Genomic DNA, 24,381 nt, shown 5'->3' with positions numbered 1-24,381 from the left:
TTGCCGCTACGCAGTGGCTATGGGAGCAAGCCACGATAACTAACTACTCATCAATTGTTTCATTGTTACTCATTGTTTATTTCCAGAAGATAATAATTTGTATCGGTCATGTGATTAACACACAAGGCAGAATTCTTATAACGGTATCTGTAATCGGTCCTGTACCTGTGTGCCCATAATGCAACAGTTTTAAGCTATGTTACTTCTAGACAACCCCTTTAACAGAAGTAAGACAAGAGTTTCACATGTTGTTTAATGCAAACATTCAATCATTACAATTATTTTACATAACTGGAAAAAAAATCACTGCAAAATATACTAAAGACAAAGAGAAAGGTCCTAATGTTGAATAATTATGACATTAGTTGTCTTCCCTGTGGGATCTCTTTATGTCCGTTCCTACTTAGCAAAATGCTGATCTTAAAGGGAACCTGTCTGCAGAGTAGTTGCCCATCGGACACGTCCGACCGAGTCCGGCAATTAACTACTGGGTGAATGTGCACAGGGCGTTTTTTGCTAGGCAGAAAAAATCTGCCCCAAAATTCCTTCTTTTGAAGTGCAATTGTTTTTTAATGGTTTTTAGACACTATTTTCAGATTTGTTTTTGGATTTATTTTATACCTTTATTTAGACTTTTTTTTATTTTATTTTTTAATTTTACAAATGCAAAAACGTTGGGCATTTTTTTTGTTAAAAAAACGCTCTTAGATAGGGCATGACCCTTTTTTTTATGTGAGCGGACAAAAAACACCCGGGAAAAAAAATGGAGGTAGATTTTGGCAATTTTTTGGTGCTGATTCCGACGTGGTTTCCATATCAAGATCAGTTAAAAAACACAGGGCCTTAGACTACATACATTGGTGAGAATTACAGCAAAAAAACGCAATTTACATGCAACATGTGAATACACTTTTATACTTACAGATGATCTTTTCAGGCTAGGAAAAAGTCCTTGTTAGCATATGTTTACATTTCACACTTTTATTTTTGTTCTTTTTTTCATATGAATTATTACATTACCAATTACTGTTTTGAGCCAACAGAACAAAAATTGAAGGCAAAAATGACTAAAAAAAAATTAAAAAAAATTCAGCATTAAAAACTGTAACGGTGAAAAAAAAAATTTGTGCCTTTTTTTTTTTATTACAAATCCCATAGACTTGTATGGCTTAGTTTAAGGACAGGTACAGTTTTCTAAAACTTTTAGATAAGACAAGCTAATCTTCCCAAAGAAAATAAGTCTGCAATATGTTTTATTAGGCCATGTGCACATGTGGCAGGTTTGATACAGATTCTTGATGCACATTCCGAGTACAGATTTACTACCTCCAAGTGTGAATGAATACAACATATTGCGGACAGTCCCATCTTGACAACCACTGGTCTGAGGACCCGCTGGCGATCAGTCAAACGTGGTATCTCATGGGGCCATTTAAATGATAGTGATAGTCCTTCAGTGCGGGGGCTCTCCACTCTGGCTTATACTAGGTGTCCTAAATGGGGGGCCGCACTATATGAAAATCCATTTACCCTAATAGGGCTAAGGACAGGGCGGTTGTCCTAATATTCTACCGTATGGGACTTGTCCGCAATAGTTTTAGAAAACTAGAGGGACACTTTTAAGAGTTGAAAAATAATTTTGAATACATTGCTATTATGAGCAAGTACTACAATTGTCTAGGCTATCTGTGTCTGAGGTAAAACATTGAGCTATATAGTTGTGTACCAACTGTCCACCATATTTCGTGAAGAAGTTCACCTGTGTGAAGTGATTGCAGTCCCTGCAGCCCGGTATAAGCAGAGTGCCCCTCAGTTGCCCCTCCTGTCCTTTGCCCTGGTATTATATCCAGCATGTAGGGGAAGACAGGAAGAAGAGCTGGTGATGTGCTGGGCTTCTGTCTGCAGCTGTGATTGACTTCTCCCTGACTGTGAATCACTAGTGTTCCTCTACATGCAGCATATCTCACCAGGATGGCCACACATACATGTGTGTGACTGAAAACACGACAGAGGTCATTACATGGCACTAGTGCCCTTGTGACAATGCAGTGAGAGAGGAAGGAAGAGCTGGCTCCCTGCCAGCACAGGAGAAGAGGCAGCTGTTCTGTGAAGCTCCTTTCTCAGGCAGTCAGTCTCTGGCTGAACTGCTGGGCACATCGTGTCCTGGGCACCTACTTCTGCGTCAGCTCCACTGGTGAAGATCCTAAAAGCTGCTCTTGAGGGGAGAAGACATGACACAAGACAGAAGCAAGGGGGAGCGTAAAGCTGAGGAGTCAGCCCCCTGCCGGGACCGTGTTATGTGCGTGAAACCGATTTCATAGAACTCCTATTCCCTGCTGAGGAGTCAGTCATAGCAGCCCCGCACTGCAAGCGTTAACCCGGAGGCTGTCACTGTGTGGGCTTCCTCTGAAGTTCTGTATACGGAGTGACGGTCTCTGTGCGCTCCACTCCAGGGCAGGATGCCAGTGCTGGATCGATGCTATAACGCGGCAGAGAGCTGGAGGACAGGTGAGGTGCTGCTACCGACCTACATGGGTAGTCTGCCGGCTTACCACTCGGGAAATCTGGGCTGTGAGCTACCGGAAATCATAGAGATGGTGAAACTGCTATGGAAGTCAAAGAATGGTATCCAGAGTGTGAAGCAGAGGGGTCTCCTGGCCAATGAAGATGCCCTGGGGGCATTACCAGGTAATAATACCGGCTGTACTTACCAACAAGGTAGATGTCCTGATATTGCAGGGGTCACTTCTTTATACTTTCTACGTAAAAGAATCTATATATAACGTGTGTCGATAGATAGATATGAGATAGATAGATAGATAGATAGATAGATAGATAGATAGATAGATAGATAGATAGATAGATAGATAGATAGATAGATAGATAGATAGATAGATAGATAGATAGATAGATATGAGATAGATAGATAGATAGATAGATAGATAGATAGATAGATAGATAGATAGATAGATAGATAGATAGATATGAGATAGATAGATAGATAGATAGATAGATAGATAGATAGATAGATAGATAGATAGATATGAGATAGATAGATAGATAGATTAGATAGATAGATAGATAGATAGATAGATAGATAGATAGATAGATAGATAGATAGATAGATAGATAGATAGATAGATAAATATGAGATAGATAGATAGATAGATAGATAGATAGATAGATAGATAGATAGATAGATAGATAGATAGATAGATAGATAGACAGACATTTATATATCCTTATGCTATCAATTTACTATTATACTATTAGTATTTACCATCCGTAAGTATGGAACAATTGCCAGTTTGCTTTAGTTTCGGGAATCTATTTTACATAGATTTTTTTAAAAAACTTTTTTCTCTATTTAAGGGATTTTGTTTGTAGATCAATTCATTTGGAAACAAAAATATAACAATAGGATAATTGTTTCCCTATGAAGAATATATGCTTGTCCCCCCTTTAGATATAGGGACCGATGTGTGAGAATAATTCCTTAGTACAACATTATGGAAAATGTTGGCGCTATATACATGAAAGCTAGTGATACATATTCATTTATTATTAGTACCTACAAATAGCATGACACATCCAGGTTACATTACACCCCCAACCCCCTTCCCCATGTGGATTAGGTGCCCTCAATTTGGCTTACAAGCACTAAATGAAAACTGGATTGTTCCTATCTAGTCTGATAAAAAGCTAAAACACATAACAAGTTATGTTAGGAGTAGAGAAAACAATAACATTCTAGTTATATAATATTATAAATATTGAAAAAGGGACACAAATGATAGCAAAACCCTACAGGACAAAAAAAAACAAGAAGTGAGGAGGTAACAAATGTCAGAACAACGTTTTCTTATGCTTAAAGGCATCAAAGTATGGTAAAATGCGTAAGTGATGGAATGGGAGTCCCGAACATTGGAGATTCTCTAGTTATGGTATAGCTGCAGTCTATTTTTATTTATTTTTTTATTTTTTTTAGATGGCAGAGGAAAGGGCAACTGTTTATCCCACATCCGTTCTTCTTTACTTCATCTGCCTATACAAAATGAGCACATATTCTTGGAGATGGGCCCACCACAAGGTCACGATAGTTTGAGTTCTCGTACTATTCTATGGGCCCCTTTATACTTCATCTGGGTTGTTTTTCTTTATTAAAATGAATAAACGTAAAATTAGTTTTATGATCTATACGTATGAATTCCTAAGCTGAATAAATTACATGTCACGGGACCATTTCCAGTAGTCATCATTACATTTCCTGTTTGTGCTGGCCAATATCGACTGTCTCCATATCAGAGGTAGGTTGATATTGGGGATCTTTGGGGTGTATACACCTGTGTTTTTTAACCGTTTAGGTTAAGACATAACTAGCTGTTAAAATCACATTGTTTATGGCTATGACTAATGCACAACCCAGTTATCATGCAAAGTTCTCAAGATGTTCTGCAATCTGCCTTGACTGACCATGGAAATCCATGTATAATTGATAAATATAAGTTTCATAGCTCACATGACTGTGTCTCCCTGGATTGATAATCTTCCCTACGCTGATGCACTTTTATTGCTTAAAGGCTATGCTTTTTTTTTTTCTAATAAAAATGTGTATCAGTCTGATTGGTGCAACTTTCTAAATACTTTTTATTAAAAATAATTTGTACTTTTTGGGTTATGAACTTAGATGTGATCAGTAACAGCTTGATCCTTCCTGTCAGAGACACGCAGGACCCGATGACACTGAACCCGTCAGTCCCGCTGACCTGATGGATACAGATTTCACCACTAGATACAGCTGCTCTGTATACAGTATACAAAGCAGCTATATCTAAAAAAGTAAAAAATAATTTTTAACACAAAGTATTTAGAAAGTTGTACGAAACACACAAATAGACATTTTTATTAAATAAATAAAAAATTATTTCAATGGTGTACATCGCCTTTAAGCTTTAGCTACTTATGACTGGACATGAGGATCCGTGTTAATTCTCTAACCTCTGAAAGGAAATAATCAAACTGGCCATAGTGTTGAAGATTTTTTACTTTGACTGGTCTTGTTATCATGTTTTGTATTTTTTTACTCAGTGCATGAACTACGTTTCCCTTGATGCTTTGTATGGCCCACATGAATGTAGTATGGGACAGTCCGCCATTCTTTGCTCTCTTCTTCCTCTGTTTGGCTGCCAGTATTTCTTCCTGGCAAGTGGATCCATAGAAACCAAAAGCTTATCATTGTCTGACCACAGCACCGAAATTCTTGTATTCTTTTATCCTTATTTTAGATCTTCAAGCGGATGACAGATATATTATATGGATGTCACAGTATTCTCAATTCATAATTATGGAGATCTATATGTGAAATATAAGTGTTCTGCATCATCATTACTTAGAAGAACTCTTAGCAGTTGTGATCTGATCCCGCTGTGTATCAGTGGATGTCTTCAGGGTTCAGGATGATACATGCAGTAGGCAGTAGCCGTCATGTATTATTCTCCTACACTTATATTATTTACCCCGTACTCGGAAGTCCTGATCACTAGTTACGATTTCTTCACTAGTAATTTCCTCTGCGTTAGTAATAACAAGGTTGTGGCATGATTAAATGAACTTTTTTCTGCTATGGTTTCTAAGGCGAAATAAAAGGAATGATTTATAGAGATAGGAATGCAACAGTTTCATGGGGTTTACATTTAGTGATCTGTCTCTTTAGGTCTGTAACCTACATTTATTTTCAATTTCATTCTGCATTCTTTCAATACCTCAGGATATGTTTTACTACAACTGTCCATCAACGTACAGAGCTAGGTTCTTTTACATGGAAAGCGGAATCATTCTAGATCAGGGGTCTCAAGCACGCGGCCCCTGGGGCTGTCATCTGCGGCCCGCGGGACACAGAGCCGCTAGTATCGGCTCTGCTCCGAGACTCTGGAATTCCCTGACATCGCTGTCCACATATGAACAGCGATGTCTGGGGCTTCCCCAGAGCCGGAGTCCCGAGCAGAGCGCTGGTGTCGGCTCTGCTCCGGGACTCTGTGGAATTCCCTGACATCACTGCCCATATGTGGACAGTGTGTCAGGGTCTTCCCCAGAGCGGAGCAGAGCGCTGGTGTCGGCTCTGCTCCTGGACTCTGTGGAATTCCCTGACATCGCTGTCCACATATGAACAGCGATGTCTGGGGCTTCCCCAGAGCCGGAGTCCCGAGCAGAGCGCTGGTGTCGGCTCTGCTCCTGGACTCTGTGGAATTCCCTGACATCGCTGCCCATATGTGGACAGCGTGTCAAGGTCTTCCCCAGAGCGGAGTCACGGGCAGAGCTCTATTATCGGCTCTGCTCCGGGACTCTGGGGAAGCCTCTGACATCGCTGTCCATACATCGACAATGATGTCAGGGGCTTCCCCAGACAGGAGTCCCAGTGATGTCAGGAGCCCAGCTGGAGTCCCAGGAAGAGCCTACTAGCGCTCTGCCCGGGACGCCAGCTCTGGGGTTGCCCCTGACATCTCTGTCTATATATGGACAGTGATGTCAGGAGCAGAGCTGGAATCCCAGGCAGAGTGCCAGAAGCGGCTCTGCTCCGGGACGCCAGCTTTAGGCAAGCCCCTGACGGCACTGTGGCAGCATCTGCGGAGGGCACTGCGGCAGCATCAACGGAGGGCACACTGCGGCAGCATCAACGGAGGGCACACTGCGGCAGCATCAACGGAGGGCACACTGCGGCAGCATCTACGGAGGGCACACTGCGGCAGCATCTACGGAGGGCACACTGCGGCAGCATCTACGGAGGGCACACTGCGGCAGCATCTACGGAGGGCACACTGCGGCAGCATCTGCGGAGGGCACACTGCGGCAGCATCTGCGGCGGGGAACACTGCGGCAGCATCTGCGGAGGACTCTGCGGCAGCATCTGCGGAGGACTCTGCGGCAGCATCTGCGGATGACTCTGCGGCAGCATCTGCGGAGGGCTCTGCGGAGGGACTCTGCGGCAGCATCTGCGGAGGACTCTGCGGCAGCATCTGCGGAGGGCTCTGCGGCAGCATTTGCGGAGGGCTCTGCGGCAGCATCTGCGGAGGGCTCTGCGGCAGCATCTGCGGAGGACTCTGCGGCAGCATCTGCGGAGGACTCTGCGGCAGCATCTACGGAGGACTCTGCGGCAGCATCTACGGAGGACTGCGGCAGCATCTGCATTTAGCGACACTTAAACTGGAAAGCTGGATTGTTGAAACAAGCACGTGGAGAAATATCTCAAATTTTAAACCTAGCAGTATTATTATAGTAATATAGTGTTATTATACAAAGACGTCTGTCTACACAGCTAGAGATTTGGGTAAAATCCAAAATATACCGATGTAGCCGTCGTTATCTTGGATTTTAACACATTAAATATACTGTGTCAAGAAACTTTAACTTAACTTTTTCAATGGCTTTTGTTGTGCGATATCACGCTGCAGCAAGTTATCAGAATCAAGATAAACTTGGCTACTTCTGTAACCATAAAGATGATTTAAAGTTTTTTTTTCTGGGAGACAACCTCTTTTATATAATAGGTTGTATAATTTTACAACACAAGTTTTGCTGTTGTAATAAAGATTATTATGTTTTAGTTTGTTGCTTTTAGTGTCTTCTACTTTTGACTTCGTTCCCACTTGCATGTTAGGAAGTCTACTTGCAAAAACGTCACTAAAGTAGGAAAAGACGCAACTCCATATGCTCATTCCATTTGGTTCCGTTCTTTTTTGTTTGTCACTATAATGCATGTCATGCTGTGGTCGTAATTTAATGTAATGCATTTTTTTCTGCCACCCTTGCATAACCTCTGCTCTGTCCACGACCTTCTCCTCTCTACTGATCACCTCTGCCCAGGACTTCTGCCCAGGTCTTTTCTCATGATCCAGAGGAAGGCAAACACACCACCCTAGCCAACTGTAGCCAATTTTGCTTCGTGACCCCACATGGCAGTCAGATAATTTCCCTGGATCAGTTAAGCCTCATTCATCGCTATTAATTCTAACTCACAATGCCATTAGTTGTGACATATCTAGCTCTGTTTAACCCTTTCAGGACCAACCTAATTTTGGCCTTCAGGACCAGCCCTATTTTTTCAAATCTGACATGTGTCACTTTATGTGGTAATAACTCTGGTATGCTTATACCTATCCAAGCGATTCCGAGATTGTTTTCTTGTGACATATTGTACTTTATGTTAGTGAAAAAAAATTCGTATTTATTTGTGAAAAACGCCAAAATATGGAAAAAATTTGCAAAGATTATGATTTTTCTAAATGTAAATGTATTTGCTTTTAAAATAGATAGTAATACCACCCAAAATAGTTACTAGTTAACATTTTCCATATGTCTACTTTATGTTTGCATTGCTTTTTGAACGTCCTTTTTTTTTCTAGGACTTTACAAGGCTTAGGACTTTGGCAGCAATTTCTCACATTTTCAAGAAAATTTCAAAAGGCTTTTTTTTCAGGGACCAGTTCAGTTCTGAAGTGGCTTTGAGGGGCCCATATATTTGAAAACCTTAAACACCCCATTTTAAAAACTGCACCCCTCGAAGTATTTAAAACAGCATTCAGAAAGTTTTTTAACCTTTCAGGCGTTTCACAGGAATTAAAGAAATGTAAAGGTGAAATGTACAAATTAAATTTTTTTTTTTGCAGAAATTCATATGTAATAAAAAAAATTCTGTAACACAGAAAGTTTTACCAGAGAAACGCAACTCAATATTTATTGCCCAGAGTCTGCAGTTTTTAGAAATATCCCACATGTGGCCCTAGTGCGGTAATGCACTGAAACACCGACCTCAGAAGCAAAGGAGCACCTTGAGGATTTTGGGGCCATAAACACACTATAACGTTACTGCAGTGTCCTGACAAAGAATATACATTACCTCCAGCCAGGACGTGATGTCTATTCAGAATCCTGACACTTCGCTAATACAATCCCGACACTACAGCACAGCAAGCGTAATCTCGTTTGAAAGGACAGTTTACAGCGTAATCTCGCGAGATTATGCTTGCTGTGCTGTAGTGTCGGGATTGTATTAGCGAAGTATCAGGAGAATGAATACACATGACGTCCTGGCTGGAGGTAATGTATATTCATTGTCAGGACACTGCAGTAATGTTATAGTGTGTTTATGTGACTGCACATAGCGATATAGCTATATCGCTATGTGCTGTGTAAATGAATTGAGAGAAGTGTATGACGCTGATTGGTCACTGATTGGTCAGTGTCATACACTTCTCTCCACAACGCCCACTTGGTCAAAAAGTAAAACACGCCCAGTTGTCCATTGAGAAAATCATTAGCATAAAGCTAATATAGGTCATAACTCTGTCAAAAATGATAGTTTTTCTAAATAAAAAGCACTGCTGTAATCTACATTACAGCGCCGTTCACATTATGTAGAAGATAGGCCACTTATAATGTGGTGACAAAGCCTCTTTAAAGAGACAGTCACAAAAAAGACATCCTACATAGGACTAGATTGTGCTGAATGAGCAACAGGAACCTTTGCAATTTTTTTCAGTGCATACAACACATATTCTGAGGAAGTGTTTAGTGTAAATATATGACTTATAAGAACAGATTGGGCAGTGGTATCAAGCCATATGATGAAACTGAGCCAACATATTGAGCCATTATTTTGCTATCATGTCAGGCATATGATGAATCTTTTGTAATTACTGTACATCGCTTCATAACATGTGCTTGTGAAATATGTAGGTTACACATCAATGCTGAAAAAACGACCTTTTATGTGTATAAGCAGCTATATTCTCTCACATGAGTGCAAAATGATGTGGATTTGCCAATATATACATTTCACGTAGCTCTGCTATCTGCTCCAGGATTATGAGCAGCATCTATAAATAGTAGGATATGTTTGATGGGCTATGTACTTACATTCTGGAACACACAAGGCCTTATGCATATAGTACGGAGTCTAGAATACATAAGACTTATATAGGTCTACATTAAACGATTTGTAGTCATGTCAGACATGTGTCCTTGTCTGCCTTCAAATGAAAAAGCATAATTTATATTGACACAGGATATATAGCCTGCACGCACACTACTCCAGACATATTGACCACTCACATTTTTGAGCTGCCTGTAAAAAAATTGTTGTTTGCAGACCATAATTTGGGGAGAAACATATAAATTGTGGGAATGTAAATTTTAAAGTGCAATATGGAAGAAATTGCGCAAAGTCTGAATGGTCAGGATATGTGTGTCTAGTACGACTGGCTTTGTTCATCATAGGGACTTTTACATATGGCTCTAAACCATGATAATACTTGCAGATGTTTATTTCATTACATTCAACAGGAGAAAGGCAGCAGTCCAATTTTCCAAATTTGGCCAATATGAAAGGGTTTATATTGACTGTCCTGAACCAAAAGCATCTTAGGGTGTGTTCACATCAGCGTTTGGTTTCGGTTGATGGGTTCCGTCAGATCTCTCAGTCGGAGAAACCCATCAACGGAAAGGCAAACAAAAACCATAGCTTCCGTTTGCATTACCATTGATTTCAATGGTAACGCTTCCATTGCAAATGGTTTTGCGTTTTCTCCGTTACGTAAGGTTTCCGTTTTTTTTACGGAATCAATAGCGCAGTCAAAGTGCATTTGTCACCAGAATATGCGGCACTAGGTAGGTGGGGCATATAACAGGGACAGGTCTGTTCACCTTTAGGCCAAAACAAAGCAAAAAATATTGTGCCATTTGGTTAATGGGAGTGATAAAAAATACACTGGACTCATAGTTATGAGGAGATGCTCTCCAGCTGGGCAGAAACATAGCAGCCGGCTTATAACGGAACTTATAACTAGTTTATTATTTGATAGCTCCTATTACCCAATCGCCACAATATTTTTGTTGCGCCATTTTGGCTAATAGGAGAACAGACCTGTCCCTGCAATATGCTGCCCTTACCTAGGGCAGCATATTGAGGTGACACATCCACTTTAAGATTTACTGATGTAGTGACTGAATGCAGACGTTTATTTGACACTTCTATTACTATATTATTTATCTGCAATCGTTTCCTATAAACATTATTGTATATGATTTATTCCAAAAAATGCTTCCCGATGACTTTACCCTTTTGATTAAATAAGACAACAATAGGAAAGAGTATTTAACGCTCTTTGTAGCACTATACTCCCCGCCGCTCCATATTTACCGGTCACTGCCACTGACTGCTCTGCTTATTATTATGTCAGCCATCACGAAGAGAGACTGCTTCGTGGGTAGCGACCTGGGGTTCCCCTGTTGCGAAGTCCACATCCCTGTACAGGTGTTAAAGGGTAAAAACTGGGGGTTCACTTAGATTCTGCTCCCCAGAGTATCCCCAAGTCAAATCCTTTGGTGACAAAAAGGGTTCACACTCAGCTGACCGAGTTACAGACCATTTCTCAGGCTTTGTAACACTCCAACTGACTACTTTACACTTTATTGGGGGGGGGGGGGCATTGTTTACTGACGTCCTTTCAGAAGGCTCTCCATGGATGAATGAGACAAATCCACCGTATGCTGCCTATACAGATTAGCTTAGACACTGAATTTCAGCATTATTTAAATTATTGTATAAAATGTAAAGATAATTACACTTTCATTTGTTATTTGGAACCAACCAATTATTACCCTGAATTGCACACATAGGTTAAAGGATTATCCACTTTCAGCAAATTTGTATAATTAAAATCTGTACTAATCCCTCACAGTTTTTAAGATCTCTGCTTGTAGTTATTCAGTAGGAACATTCATTGTTTACTTCTGGTGGATAAGATTCTGTCCATGGTCATGTGATGGACACACAGGTGCAGAGATCGTTAGAAGGCGTACCTCTGATACACATACTGTAAGTGAACTATCAGTTACAGTTTAGTGTCATTAAACGTAATTAAAAAAAGTCACCTTCTTGCATTGCTGCATGCTCCAGTTTGCTCACGTCCCCATTGTTCACGCTTTTGGTGGTGGACAGAGATCAGCATGGGCACCCTGACCGGTCTGCGGCTATGCTGCCCCAAACACAGCTGCTATGCATTATGTTTCCTGGCACATTTCTATCCAAGACAGCAGTTTTTCTGCAATTTGTGCTACAATAGCACTTCTGTGGGATCAGACCAGGCAGTCACTCATGAGCCTGTTGCCAGTTCCTGGTTGTTCTTCCTTGGCCCACTTTTGGTAGGTAGTAACCACTGCATACCGAGGACACCCCACAATACCTGCCATTGCTCTGACCCATTTATCTAGTCACCACAATTTGGCCCGTGTCTAATCGCTTGCCCATTTTTCCTGCTTCTAACACATCAACTAAAAGAAATGGCAGTTCACTTGCCTAATATATTCCACCATGACAGGTGCCATTGTATCCAGATAATCAATATTATTCACTTCACCTGTCAGTGGTTTTAATGTTATGGCAGGTCGGGATATATCTATATACATATCTGCACATCTTTCATTCTTGCTATACGTTTTGATGTGAGCTAGGGCTTAGTATAGAAGTCTGCATTTTTTTTCTAGCCTTACAATGTTATAAATTAGTTTTTATTTCAAGTAATTGTATATATAGGGCGTACTGATGTATATACATCTTAGCTCTATTACCATATAAGTGTTTCTGGAGTATGTACTAACATCCTGAGAATCTAAGTGGCCCGAGTTTAGAGAGTAGGAAGCTGTATGTTAGTGTTTATATCTAAGAAGAACTGATGTTTTGCAGGTGAAAGGAGATCCTGCATATGAAGATGTGTTTAAAGCACACTTGAAGGATTTGGGAATAATGATGGAGTCACATTGAACTTGCAGGGTTGTTATGTCACAATATTCAGAATCCGAGATATTGCTGAGGACATTTTGGGAGACACAAGCTTGAATATTACATGCAGATCTAGGTTTTCTGACACAAAGCCAGCTTTAATGTGAGATAATAATATACAGGGTGGGCCATTTATATGGATACACCTAAATAAAATGGGAATGGTTGGTGATATTAACTTCCTGTTTGTGGCACATTAGTATATGGGAGGAGGGAAAATTTTCAAGCTGGGTGTTGACCATGGCGGCCATTTTGAAGTCAGCTATTTTGTATCCAACTTTAGTTTTTTCAATGGGAAGAGGGTCATGTGACACATCAAACTTATCGAGCATTACACAAGAAAAACAATGGTGTGCTTGGTTTTAACGTTACTTTATTCTTTCATGAGTTATTTACAAGTTTCTGACCACTTATAAAATGTGTTCAAAGTGCTACCCATTGTGTTGGATTGTCAATGCAACCCTCTTCTCCCACTCTTCACACACTGATAGCAACACCGCAGAAGAAATGCTAGCACAGGCTTCCAGTATCCGTAGTTTCAGTTGCTGCACAGCTCGTATTTTCACAGCATAGACAATTGCCTTCAGATGACCCCAAAGATAAAAGTCTTAGGAGGTCAGATCGGGAGGCATTTCTTCTGCGGTGTTGCTCGGAGAGGGGATAACGGCAAAGAACTTTTCACAGCATCGGCCAGTGAGGGGGGATTAAAGTTCAATAGGCAAAATGCTGGTGATAAGTTCCCTTTAAAGAAAGCGGTGATGAATTATGATTTGTTTGTTTGGAACTGAAGGGGTGCATCCACATGCCGTGGATTTCCAATTTGGATCACCAAATCTGTAGCAAAATTTACATGTGTTAAAGGGTGAAATCTGCAACAGATTAGGCATGCTGCAGAATTGAAAATCCAGAGCGTACCCTGATTTCCCAGCAAGTTTTTTCTGTTACACGTGGATGGGGTTTTCAAATGTATTGTACTGCAATTCCACCACGTCTGAACATGGCCAAGCAGAACATTGCAGCGCCTGAACATTTTAAGTTAGGATGAATAAAACAGCACCTATATATTAAAGGTCATTAGGGCCTGGGGTAATTTGGACCTGCCTTGCTTTCGTATTTTTACAACCACACCTGTTTTTCTGCCAAAGTACAGATATATAACTGTCATTGTAAGTGCCAATTGCCAGATAATTAGTGACTACGTGGTTTTGTGGGCCTGCTGGAAATGTGCATTGTAGTAGTGTAAACTGTACTTGCAGCTCCAGCCTGCTGATCCTTTAGGATCACTGCTCCATTATTTGTAACACATTTACATTTATCTCATAATTGGCCTTAACTTATTGTGTAAGGATTATGGGGATGTCTGGTCTATCTACATTCCATAAAAAACTATAAAACAAGACCACATTTCACTACTGCAGAGCTAGTGGATTCAGTGACTGTCTTTCTATATATGATGTAAAAATAGACACATTTATATATCTTTTATACTCTCCGGAAAGATTTATGTAACTTTTCTACTCTCCGCAAAGATTTCTTTCCATCAGATTCTAGACCCAAATGTTAGCTCTTAACCATAGTAACATTTTGTGTTTTCTTACTGTTACACAAGTAATAAACTTATTCTTTGTATAATGAAAAGTTACAGTTTCCCAATACTTTTTGTATAAATTCCTCATTGAAACTTTCATTGTTTATTACCAGTGGATACAAATCTTTCCTGGTCAAGAGATGGACACAGGGGTGTACGGCTCCTTAAAGTTTAGGTGGGCTTACACATTAGATTAATGCAGGATCATTCGACCATCTAATGTGTATGGGGGCTTCCCAACTCCCCCCACCCCATGGCTGATTACGTGGGGAGCAAAGTATTGGGGCAGTTGGATTTCAACATGCCTTTGTACTTAGGGGAGATAAGCTGCCGTCAGAAGTGACAGGCATCGGCTTACTCCCCTCTCCCCATTCAGAATACATGCATTATCTATCTTAGATCTTAAAAACGGTGAGGAATTAATACAGAAAGTATATTGGAAAATGCTTTCACTTTTTATCATACAAATAATAATCTTTATTTTCTGAAAAAATATTAATACCCATTTGAGGTTTTTATTCTAAACCAAATGTATGTTAAAATGTAATGCTATAATTTATTATCATCTTTATATGTATCATATTTTGACTTATAGAATAGTTTACCCCAGGAAGAAATCCAATTGGTGTTACAGTTTAATGGTAGGAACACAAACGGCATAAACACTGCAGATTTTCCGCAACTGATTAATTGCGGAAAATCCGCACTGTATTACAGTAGCAGCAGTGTGGGTGAGATTTTCGTCCCCACACAGCAGAAAAAGCAGACGAAAAACACACATAAGTTGACCTGCGGTGCGCTTTCTTCAGCCCCAGCATGTCAATTTATGCTGCGGAATCGCTGTACTTTTGTTGCGGGTTTTCCCCTTTGAATTCAATGGAGGGCTTAAACCTGCAACACACAGTAGTAGTAAATTTGCGGCGGAATCACAGTGATTCCGACGCAAAAATCGCAAGTAAGGAAAAAAAAGTTGTACTTACCCTGGGTTCCCTGCTTCTTCTCCAGTTCGGCCTCCTGGGATGACGTTTCATCCCATGTGACTGCTGCAGCCAATCACAGGCTGCAGCGGTCACATGGCCTGCAATGTCACCCCTGGAGGCCGGACCACGCACAGAAGAGAGGCAGGGGGTAAGTATGAACGGTTTGGTTTTTTTTCCGGTGCTGCTTTCCGCAGCGGAAATTCCGCCCAAATAAACGCACCACAACGTGGTACGTATTTCTGACGGCATTCCCTGCGGTGTTCAGGGCGGATACACTTTGCAGCTTGACGCTGTGTGTGTTCCTATCCTCAGGCTATGTGCAACTTCTACTTTAGTTACACCGTCTTATAGTTAAATCCCGTTCAACCCCTATAACTAGTTGTGTTGTGGAATAACTTGTACGGCACTTTCCTACTGTTGTAATTGGTCGCTATTAAGTGTAATAAAGATGAATTCCCTCATAAAGAAATCGGCTCGGCACTAGAATGAATAGGTGTTCATAGGTATTCTATAAAGCTGGGCTCATTATGGTTAAGGATGTATGTGTTAGCTTTAGCACAGCAAGTCAATATATTAAGTCAACATTTTGGAGCAGGGAAGAGGGAGAGCAGTGTGCAACACTTCCTCAATCTACTGGGTTTTCAGATGACTGGGTACTTTCATTTGCCGAAAAAGTGTTACATAAACAGTAAGTATGAGAGAGTACTATGTTTTTCACTTCTAATATGTTTTTTTGCAGTGATTTATCTTTTACTACATGCAAATAAAGCTGAACCACAAAACATGGCATATTGAGTACCATGTAATTTTTGGGCATCTTATTATCACTATGTAAGCAGAGCCAGTTCTCTGTTTTGCTGTTCTATGTATAATAATTATATTTAACTTTTACATTTCATAAAGAGGACCTGTCCCCAGGGCGCCAGTGGATCCTCTAGTTGGTCCAGACTCTGACACAATAATGGACCCCAAAGTTCCATTAGTAGACAACCCCATATGGAGTCAATCACTTGCCACAAGGGTATATTTATTATTGGCTGATTCAGAAATAGTTTATTAGATATATTGATGATATGTCCTTTGTGTACAATAATAACAACAACGTTTACCATTCATTTTTAAGTGTAAAGTGAATATTATTTTGTTAATAATCTTATTTCATTCTATACAATATTATTTTGATAATTGGATATCGAGGATATTTTAATGAGTTGTGGCATTTTGAGTTGAGTTGTGACATTGGCTATTATATTTTTGTTTGCCTGTTACGGCCAATATTACTTTATTTATGGCCACAGACAGTATAAGCACTTTTACCTTGAGAACAGTAGACAGAGAACTAAGATTAGAAATATAAAAATATTGGATCCATCTTGGTTTACGATATATGTGGGTGTATTAGACCTTGTACTGTTGAAGGAATTCTAAACATTTTATGATAAACAGGATGAAGAGAATTTTCTCATGAGCAATTTTGCTTTATATTATTTCAAATGTCTTTCAGACTTACCACTGTAACTTTTCCATACGTTAGCTGTGCAGTAGTCTTCCTGCATAGCAGGGTAGTGTTATCCATGGAAGGCAGTATTTAGTCCTATAATCTGGTTCGATGCAGCTGGCTCTACTGCAAGCTATACACTTAGAATATTTTTAAGGAATCAGTAAATCCAGTAGTGAATCTTTATGCTTCATAGCACCTGAATATATTGTGCAGCTTTTGATGGACTGAGCTGAACAAGTTGCAGTGCATACAAACATTCCTAATTTTTACTTTAGGGAGCCTTGATTCCTCTATTTTGGGTTTTGTAAATCCCTTGTATTTCTTCAAGGTATAAGGCTCCATGCACACGACCGTATTTTTCATCAGTAAATACGGACAGTAATTACAGATCCATTCATTTCTATTGGCCACGGACACGTTTCAGTATTTTTACTGATGGGTGTCCGTGCTGAAAAAATTATAGAACCTGTCCCATTCTTGTCTGTAGTTACGGCAAGGACTATCCCATAGAAGTCTATGGGAGCTTCCGTAAATACGGACGGCAACAGATGTGCATCCATATACTGTGATTGTGGGCACGGCCGTGTGCATGAGGCCTAAGTCATGACTTGCACAGACCAATCAGATGAGTCAGTAGGAAGCAGGTTACACGTGATCAGTTCTTGTAGGCCACATATTTTCAATAATGTTGTACATTACAAAAATAGAGTAGACAGATCCATATAATAAAGAGCATCTATAAGATACTCAAAGTAATGTGCTCTAGTGGGGGCTATTCACGTCCTGTTCAGGGTTCTTCTTTAAAATGTGTGTGCTGTATGCTAATTACGGGGCTTCCCATCCTGATTGGCTAAGAGGCAGCATGAGGTTGCAGCTGTGACTCATTCTGGCACACAAGCTCCATGGCTATGTGGACTACGTGGTTGGCAACAGATTCCGCTGAAGCACATTACTATGAGCATCTTATAGATGCTCTTTATTATTTGGTGGCAGAAAAACCTTAAAGGCCCTGTTCACACAGAGTTTTATGCCGAGGCAAAAAACGGCCGAAATCGCCTCTCATTGCTCGCGGGAGAAAGAAGCGACATGCCCTTGTTTCGGGCGTTTCCGTCTCCTAAAGGAATTTTGAGGCAGATTTTTCTGCCTGCAAAAATCTCTGTGGGAACAGGACCTAGGGGTACCCACACACATAGCTGATTTTCTACAGCGTATCCACAGCATTATGGCAGCGTTTCTACAGCAAACTCTGCACATGTTACGTGCAGATTTTGAGACAGATTTTGCTACGGACTTCATCCTTTTACATTGAAACGGGGGAAATCTGCAGTGAACATCCAGAACAAAATGAGCATGGTGTTGATTTGAAAACCTGCAGCATGCTTCTATTTCCGTGAGGGAAAATGTTCAGCAGCATGTGAATGAGATTTTTTTTAAATCTCATCCTTCTGCCTGCAACAGTCCACGGCAGATTTTTGCCTGCAAATCCGGACCGAAAATCTGCAACAAATCTGCTACGTGTGCCCCATAGGGGGCCCATTACCTGCAACAGTCTCTGGATACTCAGCTGTGGGTTCTAATCTCATGAGTTGAGTCTATAGTTTACAGAAATCGATCATTTAGTCTATAGCAGTGTGATATAATAAAGCAGGGGTCTCAAACATGCGGCCCCTGAGGCTGTCATCTGCGGCCCGCGGGGAGAGGAGAGAGCACACAGAAGGAGGAGCGCTCTGGTGCTCCTTAATGACGTCAGTCCTTTTCCCGCGCTGTCAACGCATTGGTGGTAGGTGAGCAGTGGCCCGACAGTCCCCTGTAGTGCAAACTCCTGTAGATAGCGCCCCACACACCCCAATTTTAACAGCGCTACACCCCTCCCCCCACTCCCTGTAGATAGCTCCATTGAGGCTCCCTCCAGGACTGGAATCTACAGCCAGAGCACTGCCGACGCACAGGCCTGGGATTCCTCTTCTGTAGATAGCGCCCCACACACCCCACCCTGTTGACAGCATTGCACACTCCCTCCATGTAGGTAGCTCCATTGGGGCCCCCTCCTCGACCGGAATCCCCCAACATCTACAAAGGGCACTGTGGCAGTATCTACAGAGGGCACCATGGCAGTATATACAGAGGGCACAGTGGCATTATCTACAGAGGGCACTGTGGCAGTATCTACAGAGGGCACTATCTACAGAGGGCACTGGGGCAGTATCTACAGAGGACACTGTGGCAGTATCTACAGAGGGCACTGTGGCATTATCTAGAGGGCACTGTGGCATTACCTAGAGAGCACTGTGGCACTATCTACAGAGGGCACCCATGGCACTATCTACAGAGGGCACTGTGGCAGTATCTAGGGGGCACTGTGGCAGTATCTACAAAGGGGCTGCCCAATATTGACATTCTTGTGTCTGCCAAACGCTGGAAACTGAGCAGCCAGACTTCATTTAGCGACACAAACTTGTTGAGGAATTTGATGTGGTATTGTTATAGTAGTTAAAATAACGAATTGGTTAACAATAATCTTGTCTTGTATCAAATTTGAAAGTAATGCGGCCCGTCAACTTCCCATTTTTTCTATGTGCGGCCCATTTACCTGGCCGAGTTTGAGACCCCTGTAATAAAGCATATTACATTTTCATTGCATCCTGAAGTTAGGATTTGTTTATTTACCTCACTTTGCCAGGATAACTACTAGAAAGAAATATGTGAGCTTGCTGTTTTAGCCTGTAAGGAAAGCTTTTTAAAGTGTACACTTTCCCTGGTGACTGACCTTTCAAGTGAGTGCATGTTTTAGCGCCAGTGATTTGGATGTTGAAACTATGAAACGTTCTGCCAAATAGATCGACCTTGACTAAATCGCCTGCTCGTCACTGCCCTGTGATGTCAGACTGTTCATTGCAGACATGTATTTGGAGCCACAGAAGAAAAGTTCATGGGAGTTCACATCAAACGATTGTAAATCCATTGTGCCTTTAGAGAAATTTATACAAAATAAACAGGCAGTGGGAGAAGACATATTTCATGTCAGAGTGTCCTTTAAGGGGATTTAAAACTTCAATGACAGATATCTGCACTTCATCAAGCTACTTTTCTAACTTAAACATCAGTTAGAAATTTGGGGAGCGTTTATCTAAGCCAGCTGGATGAGAATGGGAGAAATTATACCGTACAGTACATGTTCAGATATTGAAATTCCCGCAGTTTTGTATTCCCTATTATTTTTGACAGTGCTTTGTACACCTTTGACATCATTTTTATTTTTTAATAAAATTGTTCATCGGTGAATGGGTCTGTAATTAAGGTCCCTAATTTCTACGGTCATGTGCATGGGGCCTAAGACCTGAATCCGTCACGTCTGTGGGAATGTTGGGTTCAGTGACAGCGGGTCTTGCATGTCTCTGACACGCAGGATCCACCTGTAATCCTGTTATGAACTTGGATGTGATCGGTAACAGCTCAGACCCGCTGACAATGAACCTGTCTGTTTGGGGACCTGACAGATAAAGGTGGTAGCGCTGGATACAGCTTCTCTGTATACAGAATACAAAGCAGCTGTATCTCAAAAAGTTAAAATAATTTTTAATAAAACATATTTAGGAAGTTGCACCAATCACACTGATGCACAATTTTATTTTAATTAATGTCAAAGGTTTACATAGCCTTTAGGCCCAGTTCACAGAGTTTTTTGTACGCTGATTTTGACGCGGTACCCACAACGGAATCAGCGCTAAAAAAAACTCCTGAAACCGCTGCCCATTGATTTCAGTGTTAGGCGGTGGCGTTTTTTCCCACTGCGGCTTTTAGCTGCTTGCGGTAAAAAAAAAAAACCGGCATGCCGCGGTTAGTCCCCTGGCATTCCATGTCAATGGGAGGCAAAGAAAGCATTTTTCATTTTTTGCTGCATTTTTTGCCAGCAGTGCTCAATGACCAGAGGCGAAGAACGCATCGAAAATCTTTTTTTGCGGCAAGGAATTACAGACAGGTCAAAATCTGCCTCAAAATTCCTGAAGGAATTTTGAGGCAGATTTTTCTGCCAGCAAAAAAACTCAGTCTGAACAGGGCCTTAAAAGGAATGCGTTCTCAGACAATTACATATTGTTTAAATCAAGTTTTTACGTTAAACATACTTTTAAAGAATTTTTGGTAGTGTTTAATTTTCTATGTCATTATCTATCATAAAAAATTATCCTAAAATCTTGCAATTTTAACGCTGGCTACTTATACCCCTTACACCGGCCGATTTTGTCCGGTGCAGCGAGCTCCAATCAACGAGACATCGTTGATCGGCGCTCGTTTGCTCCTGTCAGAAGGAGCTAGGGATGCTCGTTACTCCTATCGCTCGTCGCCATACATTATTATCATGTCGGTAGCACTTCTCCCTGTTTACACAGGGAGATGTGCTGCTGACAACGATAATATTTTACTTTTTTAAAACGATACGATCAGCAGATGAACGAGTGTTTGCTATTTCATCTGACGATCTCTGCCCTGTTTACACAGGGCAATTATCAGCAACGAGCGTTCTATGAACGCTTGTCTGCCCAATAATCGCCTAGTGAAAAAACGCCTTTAGCCTCATAGTAGACTGATTTTTCCAGTCATCTTATTATTATCACAGGCAGGATTACAATGAAAGGTAACACCTATATATAGATAACACGGGATCCACCATTGACAATAGGTGATTGACAAGGCTCCCCTCCTATCCCTTCCTGCACAATGACCTCGGCACAGGTCACAGAGCATGACTAGAAAACTCTCCCTTAGAAGTCAATGGGTCAGCTCCAGACTATTGTTTCCTATGGTCCATATGGTAAATGCTGTTCACAGCAGCTCAGGCAAGATGGCAGCCCCATCATCACACAGAAAATAGAATAAAAAAAATCTATAATCAAAAAATAAAAACAGATTAAAAAAAACTATACGGCAGATTCACTTTTCAAAATGCACCAAAATTGTGTCTCAAATTGAGCCAGAATTTTGGTGTACATTCTGTGTACCACATTTATTAATTGTTTTAGACACTTTCTTCAACGTGCTTAATGAGGAGACGTGGTTTATCAGGAAAGGGGGCATAGTCTAGGGGAAAGCACGTGGCTTGAATTGTGACACTGTGCACCAAAAAATGTGACAAAATATTGGTTAAAACTGGTGTAAATTAAGCCAATTAATAGATGATTGAGGAGAACAGAAAGTGTCTAGCATATTCAGCTAGAGGCACCAAATTAATCATACAGTATGCATACAGATGGCAGCCCCATCATCACACAGAAAATAGAATAAAAAAAATCTATAATCAAAAAATAAAAACAGATTAAAAAAAACTATACGGCAGATTCACTTTTCAAAATGCACCAAAATTGTGTCTCAAATTGAGCCAGAATTTTGGTGTACATTCTGTGTACCACATTTATTAATTGTTTTAGACACTTTCTTCAACGTGCTTAATGAGGAGACGTGGTTTATCAGGAAAGGGGGCATAGTCTAGGGGAAAGCACGTGGCTTGAATTGTGACACTGTGCACCAAAAAATGTGACAAAATATTGGTTAAAACTGGTGTAAATTAAGCCAATTAATAGATGATTGAGGAGAACAGAAAGTGTCTAGCATATTCAGCTAGAGGCACCAAATTAATCATACAGTATGCACCACTTTGATAAATTTGGTGCATTTTCTGACTGATTTGATAAATTGATGCTGTTCTAAAAGTGAGACAATATTAATAAATCTGCCCCAAAATGTTTCACTATGTGGTTTCAATTAGTAAAACATAAATATCCCCTTATCCGATTTTGGCCTTGAGGACAGAACAATTTTTTTATATTTCCCTCTTTGCATCCCGACGCTCATAACTTTTTTATTTTTTGTACGATATAGTTGTATCAGACTTTGTTTTTTGCGGGACGAGTTGTACTTTATGTAGGTACCATTTTTTGGTACAAATACATTATTGTTTAATTTATATACATTTTTATTTTGGCGAAAATGCAGAAAAAAAGTTCCGCTGCAGTTTTAATATTTTTTTTTTGCACCATACACCGATCATCATAAATAATCGTATACATTTGTTGTACGGGTTGTTACGGTCGTGGCGATACTAAATACGTCTATATTATTTCATGTTTTGGGAGTTATATTTTAACCCCTTCCCGACATTTGCCGTACATGTACGTCATGGAAAGTACTGACTTCCCGCATCTTGCCGTACATGTACGCCAAATGTTTGGGACCGGCTCAGAAGCTGAGCCGGTCCCATCATCACCGGATCTCAGCTGTATCTTACAGCTGACATCCGACTGTAACGGCGGGGACCGAAATTAGCTTCGATCCCCGCCATTAACCCCTTAAGTGCAGCGCTCAAACGCGATCGCTGCACTTAAGGTGTTTGCAGCTCATCGGAACCCCAGTAATGAAATTGCCGGGGTTCCGGTGGCTGCAATGGCAACCGGAGGCCTAATACTGGCCTCCCGGTCTGCCTAGCACCGAAGCCGGTCAAGATCCGCCCGGCGGCGGAGCCTGATCGGCTTCCGTAGCTGTCGGCAAGATGGCGCCGGGTCAGGAGCTGATCCGGCGTCATCAGCGGTGGAAGTCAGCTGTACTGTACAGCTGACATCCACCTGTAACGGCAGGAACCGGAGCTAGCTCCGATCCCTGCCATTAACCCCTTCGATGCAGCAATCGAAAGCGATTGCTGCATCGTAGCGGTTACTAGCAGATCGCCAGCCCTGACAGGCAATCGGGACTGGCGACTGCTGTTATGGCAACAGGAGACACAATGGTCTCCTGCTCTGCCATTACGGAAGCCGATTTAGGCCCCGCCGGGAGGCGAAGCCTAATCGGCTTGCTGTCAGTGAATGACTGACAGATCTAATACATTGCACTACATAGGTAGTGCAATGTATTAGAAAAAAAAAAATCTGACCGTTGGAACTTCAAGTCCCCTAGTGGGACTTGAGAAAAAGTGTAAAAAAAGTATAAAAAAGTGTAAAAAAAAGTGCACAAAATAAAAGTTTGAAAACAGTAAAAGTTTCAAGTAATCAAATAACACACAATCCCCCTTTTACTCTTATCAAGTCCTTTATTATTGAAAAATAATAATAAACCATATGTATTTGGTATCGCCACGACCGTAACGACCGGAGGTATCAAAATATTATATTATTTATTGCACGCGGTGAACAGCGTAAAAAAAACCGTAAAAAACGTTACCAGAGTTTCTGTTTTTTGGTCACTTTGCCCTACAAATATTAGAATAAAAAGTGATCAAAAAGTCGCACGTATCCAAAAATGGTACCTATAAAAACTATAGCTCGTCCCGCAAAAAACAAGCCCTCATACACCTCCGTCGACAAAAAAATTAAAAAGTTATGGTTCTCACAACTTGGCGACAGAAAAAATACATTCTTTTTACAAAAGTAATTTTATTGTGCAAAAAAGTTGTAAAACATGAAAAAGTTCTATAAATTAGGTATCGCCGGAA

General features: G+C 40.9%; 1 protein-coding gene across 2 annotated transcripts in view; it reads left to right on the top strand.

The window, feature by feature from the left end:
• The window catches only part of PDE7B (phosphodiesterase 7B), a 470,724-nt gene that overhangs the window by 331,383 nt on the left and 114,960 nt on the right, over nt 1–24,381 (top strand). Inside the window, exon 1 of one of the 2 annotated variants that reach the window (XM_075862498.1) lies at nt 1,945–2,688. The exons of the other annotated variant lie outside the window; for it this stretch is intronic. Within the exon in view, the coding sequence (XP_075718613.1) occupies nt 2,460–2,688 (229 nt within the window). The 5' untranslated portion in view covers nt 1,945–2,459. Of the gene's footprint in view, nt 1–1,944; nt 2,689–24,381 lie in introns of those variants that run through there. 2 annotated transcript variants of the gene reach the window in all.

Source organism: Rhinoderma darwinii, chromosome 4 (genome assembly GCF_050947455.1).
Source record: "Rhinoderma darwinii isolate aRhiDar2 chromosome 4, aRhiDar2.hap1, whole genome shotgun sequence".
NCBI lineage: Eukaryota > Metazoa > Chordata > Amphibia > Anura > Rhinodermatidae > Rhinoderma > Rhinoderma darwinii.
This window is presented reverse-complemented; position numbering and strand designations above follow the sequence as displayed.